The sequence below is a fragment of the Mustela erminea genome, chromosome 7 (genome assembly GCF_009829155.1).
Source record: "Mustela erminea isolate mMusErm1 chromosome 7, mMusErm1.Pri, whole genome shotgun sequence".
NCBI lineage: Eukaryota > Metazoa > Chordata > Mammalia > Carnivora > Mustelidae > Mustela > Mustela erminea.
This window is the reverse complement of record NC_045620.1, coordinates 34,659,627-34,670,409: the sequence shown is the minus strand read 5'-3', so window position 1 is coordinate 34,670,409 and position 10,783 is coordinate 34,659,627. Positions and strand designations below refer to the sequence as shown.

General features: G+C 42.0%; 1 protein-coding gene across 9 annotated transcripts in view; it reads right to left on the bottom strand.

Annotated features, from left to right (window-relative positions):
• PLCB4 (phospholipase C beta 4) overlaps nucleotides 1-10,783 on the bottom strand; it is a 409,575-nt gene that overhangs the window by 121,501 nt on the left and 277,291 nt on the right. For all 9 annotated transcript variants that reach the window (XM_032351392.1, XM_032351401.1, XM_032351402.1 and 6 more), the window contains 3 exons: nucleotides 5,651-5,731; nucleotides 4,796-4,855; nucleotides 2,536-2,679 (listed from right to left, as the gene is read on the bottom strand). In XM_032351392.1, coding sequence (XP_032207283.1) covers nucleotides 2,536-2,679; nucleotides 4,796-4,855; nucleotides 5,651-5,731 — 285 coding nt within the window. The remainder of the gene's footprint in view (nucleotides 1-2,535; nucleotides 2,680-4,795; nucleotides 4,856-5,650; nucleotides 5,732-10,783) is intronic.

Here is a 10,783-nt window from a genome sequence, read left to right as displayed (position 1 = left end):
CTCAGTAGTAAAAGTGAAAACAAGTTTTTTCAATATCTCCTACTCTATCAGTGGAAATGCTATTACGAGAAGAAACCTAAATCTTAACTTTCTGTCCTTACCCCTACTTCAAAGATACACATATCTACTATCTCCTAAGAAAGAGAGGTTTTGGAGCATGGTTGTTAGATGAAATGGACTATGATTGATAGCACTCAACTCAGGAAAGCAAAAGGGTTATGAGATTTACTGGTCTGAGCCTTCTTTCCAGGAGTGTACCTGCTCAGGGCATCAGGCAGGAGTATCTCATGGGATATGAGAAAGCCCGAGTGTGAGGCCAGACTCTGATCCACCTGCTGTGTAGTCTAACATGAGTTCTTTTAACTCCCTGGCCTCACTGAAAAATGATGTGGTAGGAAGTCCTTCCTAAACTCCATTTCTGGCTCTCATATTCTGGGACCCTGGCATCATCAGGGCTAACACTCATCCAAGACTTTCAATGAGTGATACTGCACTAACCACTTCCCAGGCAGTAACTCATGCAATATTCATGACACGTCTAACAGCAGAGGCTTTGGTATTATTCCCATTTCACAGATGAAGGAAAAGGGGCACTGAGAGGTCCGTTGTCTAAGTCACGCAGCTGCTAGTGGAAGAGCAAGGAATTGAACCCAGGCCACCTGGTCCCGAAGCCCAAGCATACGGCTTGTAACATGACGAGATGACAAAAGCCAGAAGACACAGGTCTACAGAATGGTCTTTTTGCAAAATTTGGGGCAGCTCAACATCTGTATCTGATTAACGGAGCTTTTTCTTTATGAGTGGTCAGCATGGACTTCTGGGATTCAATGTTGCTATGGTAAACGGCCACTAAAAAAGACCTCTGCAGCAAAGAGGCAGGCGTGAACTACAGAAAGCAGGAAAAATACACGTTTAGATCAGCAGGGTTCAAGGGACCAAACTGGCATCGATCTAAGCAAAATAATAAAAGAACTTGAAGGCTTTGCAATCTCTATTCTCCCAAAGTGAGGTAACTTGGAACAAGAGCACAAAACCAACAAAACCACCATGCGACAGAAACAAAGCCTCCCCTATAATGTGGAGCATCCATTCCTGGCTCCAAAGTCGGAGTCCAGGAGCGGCTCGTACTTCGCTGCACATCTGAGTCATCTGCGGCAGGGAGCGGGAGGGGTCTTGTTAAAAAAATGAAGATTTTGGATCTGTAGGTCTGGGTGGACCTCAGACTCCCAGGTGTAAGGAGCTCCAAGGCGAGACTGTGTCACTGGAACGTGGATCATCCTTTGTGAGTTGGGGGTAAAGAGCTTAGAGGATCTCAGAGTCTGCAGAACTCACTTCTGTCACCGGGTAGCTCTGGTTCACAGTCAAGTCTTCTAAGCTTGGTTCTGTCCAATGAGCCTATCTGTACATTCTTGTCTAGCTCTAAAACCCGGTATCTGTAATGATGACTTTCTCATTCAACCCTACATGGAGTTTCTTCTGGTAGCATTAAACAGGAAAATGAAATGCCTCCCACAGCCCCCGCACCTGGATCTCTGTAACAGGAGAATCAAGGCTCAGGCCTTCTCACACCTGTTATAGAAAGATACTGAGAGCTCTGTGCAGAGGTAAAGCCACCCCCCAAAACAAATTTCTTGCAGAAAAGTGATTTATGTTTGAGGCTTTTTGCTTTGGCCAAAAGCTCTTGGAGACTCACTTGCCAGGGCAATGGTACTCTGGGTACAGTATTAAAAGACAGATCATGACCCAATACTGTAATAACTTATAGGGGTGAGGGGGGGGCGGAGCTTATATATCTTCACCATCTAGACCTATGCTATCCAGTATGGTAGCCATTAGCCACATGTAGCTATTGAGCACTTCAGATATAGCTAGGCTGAATTGAAAGTACATATCAGATCTTGGAGACATGCTATAAAAAGAACGTAAAATGTCATTAATTAATTTTATATGGGTTTTAAGTTAAAATGACAGTATTTGGGGTATACCATGAACAAATTGAATTTTACTGAAATTAATTTCACCTGCTCCTTCTTACTCTTTAAATGTGCCTGCTAGAAAGATTTAAATGATATCTGTGGCTTGATGGATATTTCTACTGGGCACTGCTGATCCAGTCCCTTGTAATTCAAACTGTGGTTCTCAGACCAGCGGGATGAGTATCAGGAGCCTGGGAGGGAGAATTCTGTCGCCATCACAGACCTATCAAATCACCATGTCCCTTTTAACAAAATCCCGCGATTCCTGTGCACCTTCTAGTGTGACAGGTGCTGGGCTAGTTTCTCCTACAACATATTCTCAGACCTACTTGGATTCTTGGTATATTTAAGTGATACACTCAAAGAGTACTGTGCTTGCTGAATCTTCAACACCAACATTCCACCTAGGCGATGGAAATATGTTTTTTAAATTTTAAATTAAAGCTATTACAATACAATAGTACTATATAAATCAAAATTATACACGACATACTAGGCAGACCACATTTATACATATAGGGAGGGGAAAGAGAAAGGAGGTTGTTTTCACTAAGGCTACCTTAGTTACTTCTGGATTTTCAGCCACCATGTATGTGAAACTGATGTTCACCAGATCTGTGCCGCTGCAAACACAAACTATCCGCCCTTCCAGATCATTCTCTGACTTTCCAACAGCTTCGAGAGCGGCCAGGATTTTGGGATCCTGTGTAAATTACACAAATAGGAAAAATTGTTAGAGGGAACATGCTCATTTGATGTAAAAACACACAGAAGGACAAACGTTTTCTTTCTAATGAAAAATGCCCTGATATGCAGCATTATCCTTTTTTTTTTAAATTTTTTACTGTGTTATGTTAGTCACCATAAAATACATCATTGGTTTTTGATGCAGTGTTCTAAGATTCATTGTTTATGTGCAACACCCAGTGCTCCGTGCACTACGTGCCCTCCATAATACCCACCACCAGGCTCCCCCACCCCCTCATCCCAGTCCCCTCTAAAACCTTCCGTTTGTTTCTCGGAGTCCACAGTCTCTCATGGTTTGTCTCCCCCTCTGGCTTCCCCTGATTCAGTTTTCCTTTTCTTCTCCCAATGTCCTCCATGTTATTCCTTATGCTCCACAAGTAAGTGAAACCATATAATTGACTTTCTCTGCTTGACTTATTTCACTCAGCATGATCTCATCTAGTCCTATCCATGTCGATGCAAAAGTTCGGTATTCATCCTTTCTGATGGAAGCATAATATACTCCATTGTATATATGGACCAGATCTTCTTTATCCATTTGTCTGTTGAAGGGCATCTTGGCTCTTTCCACAGTTTGGCAACTGTGGCCATTGCTGCTGTGAACATTGGGGTACAGATGGCCCTTCTTTTCACTCCATCTGTATCTTTGGGGTAAATACCCAGGAGTGCAATACACAGAAGGACAAATGTTTTCTTTCTGTCAAAAAATGCCCTTATATGTAGCATTATTCTAAAACATGTTAGAGGGAAAAGTTGCAATACTACACACTACCTGAACTCATTTGGTAAGAAAAGTATTCTAATATTACTGATTGAGAAAATTAGGTGCAAGGGTCTTTCTTTAGGTTCTTGGTTGCAGTTACAGGAGGACCTGGAAGATGATAATGGGATGGAAAGGCTCTGACCTCAGGACCTGCTTGCGTCCACAGAGATCAAAGGGGCCTTTTAGCAGAGGACAGTCCCTGACGTCTCATGCCAATAAACACAGACATCCACACAGCCAGCAACCAATGGTTATTAAAAAATAAGATTGAGGGGTGCCTGGGTGGCTCAGGGTTAAAGCCTCTGCCTTCGGCTCAGGGCATGATCCCGGGGTCCTGGGATCAAGCCCCACATTGGGCTCTCTGCTCAGCAGAGAGCCTGCTTCCTTTCCTCTCTCTCTGCCTGCCTCTCTGTCTTCTTGTGATCTCTGTCAAATAAATAAATAAAATCTTAAAAAAAAAAAAAAAATTGAGTCTTTCAAGCAACCCGGACACAAATGGTGAGCACGTTCATCTCCTAGAAGCCATGGCATCTTTATTTGGAATGAAGACAGTTTAAGTCTACCCTAATTAGCGCATAAAATAGCATCCTTGTCCTCCAAAAAACTCAGGAGGAAATGCCAACAGTTACACGGAAATTTTAACTAACATAAAAGAGGACAGCTTTGAAAAAAACACACAGAAACAAAATGAGGCACGCAATTTTGTTTTTCAACATCTAAAAACCTGCAGGGCTATTATGAAAAAGGGAATACATACTGTGCTTTAATATTCTAGAAAAAAACCAGCTTCTAAACTCCCAGCACCACTATGCAAACAGCTTCTTATTCAAACAAGTCAATCACTGTGAAGAAGATTTATATGCTCTGTCATCTTTTTCTCTCAGAGGCAAACGGAGCCTCCAAGGTGAGCCACTGTCTGCGTGCACAGGTGCACAAACATGGAACTAACCATGCCATTTAAATTGCCACATCAACCGCAGGCCAGAAGTGACTCACAGTTTGCTTAGGAAAAAAATGGCAGCAGAGGGAAGGGGCCCTTGGTGCATTAATTTCTGAGTTAAGGAAACTGTTTCTTTGATGCAAGCATCTTCTCTTTGAAAGGTGAGTAATGCTTCTCGCTTCTCATAGAACTGAATACAACGCAATCCAGACCACCCAATGGATGTAGGTGAAAAGACTTCTAAACCGTGTGTTCTTCATTCGTGGCTGATGAGTTTGGGGCAGGGAAAGCTTAAATAACATCCGAGCACCCTTTTCCAAACTAAGTCAATCTGTGTTTAGAAGAAAAGCAAACACCAATCACGGGTACCTTGGGCGTGGCTCCCAATCGAATACTGTTGATGAGGGAACATTCTAGCACTTGTCCTTCCTGGAAAGAGAGAATATAATACAGCAGTGAGCTGAAATCCTGCCAGACCTGCGGCACAGATGGGTGATGCAATTTTGAAGGCAATGCCGATGACAGGAAGGTAGAGAGGGAGAAAAAAACAAAGGATAATCATCGAGATACCCAATAATCAGAAATGGTCGTGACCCCACACATTCCATCCACTTCAGATATACTTGTCTATGTGGATGCAGGTCTGAATAATTATTTATGTTTATAAAGTGCTGTTATCTTATGCATATAATACTGTGGCTAGAGTAAGACAGCATTAAATGTGTGTGTGTACATGTAATATTAAGTGAGTACCATGCTTTTGTAGGATTCCAATTCTACTTCCTTAAACTCAGTTCAAAGATCCATTTAATGTGTGCGCTGGGCTCTGTATTGAATGAAGTCCCGGAGTGTAACAAGATGAACACGCTCTTAATGCAGCTCTGAGACTCAGCTTGAAACTCTCTTCTTCTAGGAAACCTTCCTAATTCCCAAGATTAAATCAGATCTGCCAGTTTTAACTCTTGTAACAACCCAACCTCTTTCACAACATTCAATGACTTGTATCTTTTTTTTTTTTTTTTTTGGGAATGCCTCCTTCTTCTCCTAGATTGGTATTTATGAGGTCTAGGACAGTATCTCCAATGCCTGCCATAGGGGAGCACGTTTTTAAAATCTTGAATAAATAAGTAAGTGTAGGGGTCCATGCCCTTAAGAGGCCTTCTGCCTACTCGTTGAGAAATATAATGGTTTAAATCAGACGGCAGGAAAGAACAACTTGCCTACCTTGCCTTCACTCCTCCAGGTCAGAAAGAAGCCAAATTCATCCACTTTGAAGAGGCAGTTGGGTTCAAACACAAAGGATTCCTGTTAAAAAAGAAATGTGTTGATCTGTATGACTCAGCCCCGTTTTGAATCTAATAGAAATGCAAATATCTTTTAAGTCTCTAAATGAGGGAAAATGAGAAATCAGCCTTTTGCATCCTAAATCTAATGACCACATTTCCTATTATGGAATAGTTTCATCTTAAAACCTCTTTGCATTCACTTCTGTATTGAAAGACTGATCAACTTTATGCAGCATTTCCCTCTAGAGTAGCTTTAAGGACAAAACACACTGATGTCCTGTAGGTCATAGAGAAGAAAGTTCTTCCAAGACCTGGAAGGAAGGACTCCCAGATTCCAGCCAACTGGTCTCCCTCCACAAAAGAACAATTGTTGCGTATATTTAATATAATGTAAAAAATCAGATTTTTAAAAAGTCACTGATTTTGTCTACATCTTTCTGCATTCAGATGTTTACTCGGAAAATTTCTGAGATTTTTGTTTTTACATTCAACCTCATGTGGTATCCTCTAAACCAGGACTCGAGCAGGATTTTGAGCTAAGCAAGGTATAGTCCTTGGACCAGCAGCATCAACATCATCTGGGAGCTTGACTCAACTGTGGAATCTACGGATCCAGCCCAGATGAATGGAACCAGAGTCTCTGGGAGCATGGCCCGGAAATCTGCATTCCAACAACCCCTCCAGGTGATTCTAAGGCATGCTAAAGTTTGAGAACTACTGCTGTGGTCTTGGACACCAGAAACTCTGTTGAAACTTAGAGAATCAAAATTTGCATCAAGAAGGGATGTTAGGGGGCACCTGGGTGGCTCAGTGGGTTAAGCCTCTGCTTTCAGCTCCAGTCATGATCTCAGGGTCTTGGGATCAAGCCCCACATCGGGCTCCCTGCTCTGTGGGAAGCCTGCTTCTCCCTCTCGTGTTCCCTCTTTCATTATTGCTTTCTCTCTCTCTCTGTCAAATAAATAAATAAAATCTAAAAAAGAAGAAGAAGAAGAAGAAGAAGAAGAAGAAGAAGAAGAGGGAATGTTAAGCCCCATAAGCAGAGGTTTGGGACAGCTATGCTGCACTTTCCGAGATATTTCTGGTCTTTAGAAGGAAAGTACCATTGTGCTTAAGAGCACCAGGTAAATGCTGCATCGGTGAAAGAAAAAGTGTATTCAGGAAATGAACCCGGATGCCCTCTGTCCTCTGATGGTATTGCACCAAGCCTTGGCACTCCTGCATCAACAAATCCACACTTCCTTCTCAGGATGTAAAGAAGTCATCTTCCTTGATACTTAGGGGGCCAACAATAGGGAGCCTGTCTACCACATGTGGATCAGGGCAGTGATTTAAAACAAAGAGTAATTACAGGATTAAGACTTTAAGGGTCGTTCAGACTTATAGTTTCACCCATCAAAACATATCTTTCTAAATTTCAGGCAAACAGCAACATTCGTCAAGGTAAAGCCAATGTCAAGAGGCTGGGCCACCATAAGGTGTCAGGATTGAGAGTCCCTGCGGCCTGGAACAAAGCCAGCCTTCAAATTTGTTTGGGGAGTCTTTTGACAGGTGAAGAATATCATACATATTTCAACTGTGTACCAGATGCATGCCAAGCACTGCAAATAGAGCAATGAAAAATACAAAGAATGGGGGCATGGTATGACCTTTGCCTTTGGAAACAAAACCCAGTTCTGCCATTTGTTTTTTATCATCTCCTAGAAAGGCCCTTCTAAGTCTCCGAATCCTTATCTAATGGAGGTATTTACACATATGTTTCAGGCTTGTAGGAATTACGTGAGTTGATAAATATAAAGTGTTTGGCACACAGTTACAATTCAGTGAGTGGTAGCTACTATCAGCAATGAATGGCTCAAATATGCATTTGTGATAACAGATTACTAACAACATGACATTGCCAGTATTTGACCCACAAAGATGGCCCTTTTGGATGGTTCAAGTTTTTTGAAAAGGCTTGTCCCAGAAGCTCACACTCTAGATGGGTCTTAGACAATGGGTAGTAGTTATCCAGGTGAAGCAACACGCTGAGCAGAGGGAGAAGCCTTTGCAAGGACATGTACACCTGACCTGACATTGGGAACTTTGGAGGAATTGGTGTGGTCAGAACATCTCAAGGGAAGAGCAGCAAAGACTGGACCCATGAATAGGGCTAGATCAGAAGGGTGCTGCATGCCACACAAAAGGTATTAAACTTGACCAAAAGGCCACAGGGAGTCTTGTTATCATTACTGATAGAGACACAAGAATTACTAACTAAAATATGAGAATTAACACATTTTAGAAGATTTCCCAAGCAGTATCTTAATGGCGGTACAGAATTCTGATGCATAATATTCAAATTTCTGTCCTAATATGGCATTTGCAGAGTAGACCCACAGTGAATCAGCTACCATCGCTATTACGTATTTATGTGCACCCTCTCCTTTTCCAAATAAGGATTTGAAATGATCCATGAAATATACATGATAAATAAGAATGGTTTTACAACTTACTTCGAGGTGGAACTTTCAGTTCCTTGGCCTCCTTAACTGTAATGATTTCTCTTTCTTTCTCTGTCAGTTACAAAGTACCCCCAGGGCTGATCACCACGACCTTGAAATTTCAATTCCTAATGTCCCACTCTTGGACCACATCACCAGATCTCTCTAGTCCCTACCTCGACAGTACCCATTCTCCTATATCCATTTGACTTCAAAACTTCTTATTTGTTACCCTTGCTGATCACTCACTGTCCACCAGACTTCTCCCTCCTTTTACTTCCGCCCTTGTCTAGCTTATTTCCATGGTCCAGTATCACAGTCATTCTCTCACTGATACCCTCAATCCCCTAACCTCATTTCTGATTTCTTAGTCACAGAGGCAAGTCCATCTTATCCATATTTTATCACTGAAACTGATGAAGAAAATCACAGAACTGGATTGACAAGCTTGAGTTGACATTCAAGATCACAAACGTCACATGAATAGTCAGCAATGACTTCCAGATTTAATAATTCTTTCTTAAAAGTTTCCCAGCCCTATGAAAGGACTATTTCATGGCTTCTTCTCAAACGCCTTTAGTTCCAGCAATTACAATGCTTCACTGAGTAAAGAAAACCCATCCAATGAGAACCTCTCTCCTTCTTCCCTCCTCATGAAGCATACTTTCTCTGAACAGAGGTCCACCCACCCTCTGCCATTTCTGCTCCAGATGCAATCCTCCTTCACTCACACAAGGCCTGCTGTCTTTCATTCATCACCATCCAACACACATCAGCTTTTCATTTCTCTACTGGATCCTTCCTGGCAGCACACACACGTTCTAGCTGTCCCCACTTCTTCTTTCACTTATTACCCTATGTCTCTGATCCCCTTTAGGGTATATCTTGAAAATTTTGCCCATATTCACTGCCTGTACTACCTCTCCTCCATACTATCTTTGATCTTCCATCCGCCTTCCATTCCTGTCTGCCTCTCTAATTTCTTTGGCCGGGTTTACCATGGCTTTCATGTAGCCAAATGCCACCCACATGTTCTTTTTCTAATCTGATTTGATCTCTGAATGGTAGACTATTCCCTCCTTCTTGAAACACTCTGCCACATTGGTTGCATACCATTCCTTTAGTCTCTCTTCCTTCTATACTCAGCTTCTACATGCTTTCCAGGACTTGGTTCTGAGAATTCTCATGGCCACGATGTTCCTAGATCTCCTTTAACCCCCTGGTTTCAATACCATCTATTTCTTGAAGACTCCCGAATTTATAACAGCATCCCAGTCCTCTCTGAGTTCCAAACTTTACTCTCTATTTGACATCTCCACTCAGATGTCTCCAAATTAAATGCCCATAACAGAATGCTTTATTCCCTAGTCTCTCTCTAAGCCTTTCCAGCATTAAGACATTAAGTTCAAATAATGTCCCCTGTATCTACTGATTAATGGAAACTGAGTCAGCCTTGACTTTCCCCTCTCACTTCCATTAACGAGTCTCCTTCATATTTCATGTATATACATTTTTCTCCATCTCACCACCACTTTGATCCAAACCATCATCATTACGCCCAAGTACTGATCTTTTCACCTCTATTCATTCTTCCTACAGCAGCCAGATGGACTCTTTAAACTTTTCATCAGTTCATTAAAACCGTTCAGTGGATTCCTGCATTAATTAGGGTAAAACCTACTCCTTACCAAACGTTCTAGACAAACTGGATCCTTTGGACCATATATCCTGCCATTTTCCATTGCTTTCCTTCTTCTTCACTATAGCCATGGGAACTCTTTTTCTTGAACTCCTCAAGTTCTTTCCAGCCTCAGGGTCTTTGTGCTTGTACCTTCTCCCTCCCAGAAATCCTTTCCTTCTGCCCTGGGCATAGCTGGTTCCTCTTCATCCTAGGGACCTTGCCTTAACTTATCTTCAGAGGGGCTTCCCTAACCTCCTTAAAGTGTATCTCATCTTTTATTTTCTATTACAGTATCTTGATTATTTCCTTGCCTGCTCCAATCACAGTCTGTGATTATAGTGATCGGTTGATTGTCTGGCTTTCACACCAGAGTGTAACATGTACGAGGGCAGGGTCCTTGAGAGATTCTTATTCATACCTGCATTCTAAGTGCCTAGCACAGCAAAAGCACCCTGAAACCAAATTCATGTACTAAAAAAAAAAAAATCAGTGAACACATGATCTCATGTTTCAAATAAAATAGTTTTCAGCAGGCCAGTCTATAAAAGAGATAAACAAGAAATTACTTGAATTGAGGGGGTTGTAGCAAGCCCAGAACCCATCACGGTCAGTCCTTGGAAGGCTGCCATGGACAGATGCACAAATCCAAGGGCACTGCGTTGAGGCTGTCTGCCTGGCACGGGGCTCCTGTTTTAAATTCATACAAGCTCATCTCAGAGTTTTGGTGTCTCTTTGAGGCATCTCCTGGAAACTCCCTTGGACCAGGAGCACTGATTGAGTGCCCTTCAAAGAAATCATTTTCAAAACAGGACAAGGAATGTGGGCAAGGAGAAGACAAGTAAGATAGTAAAGTAAAATAAGCTTAAAATTAAAGGTCCAGAAAGGCTTGTCATAGGATCCTAAACAGTTA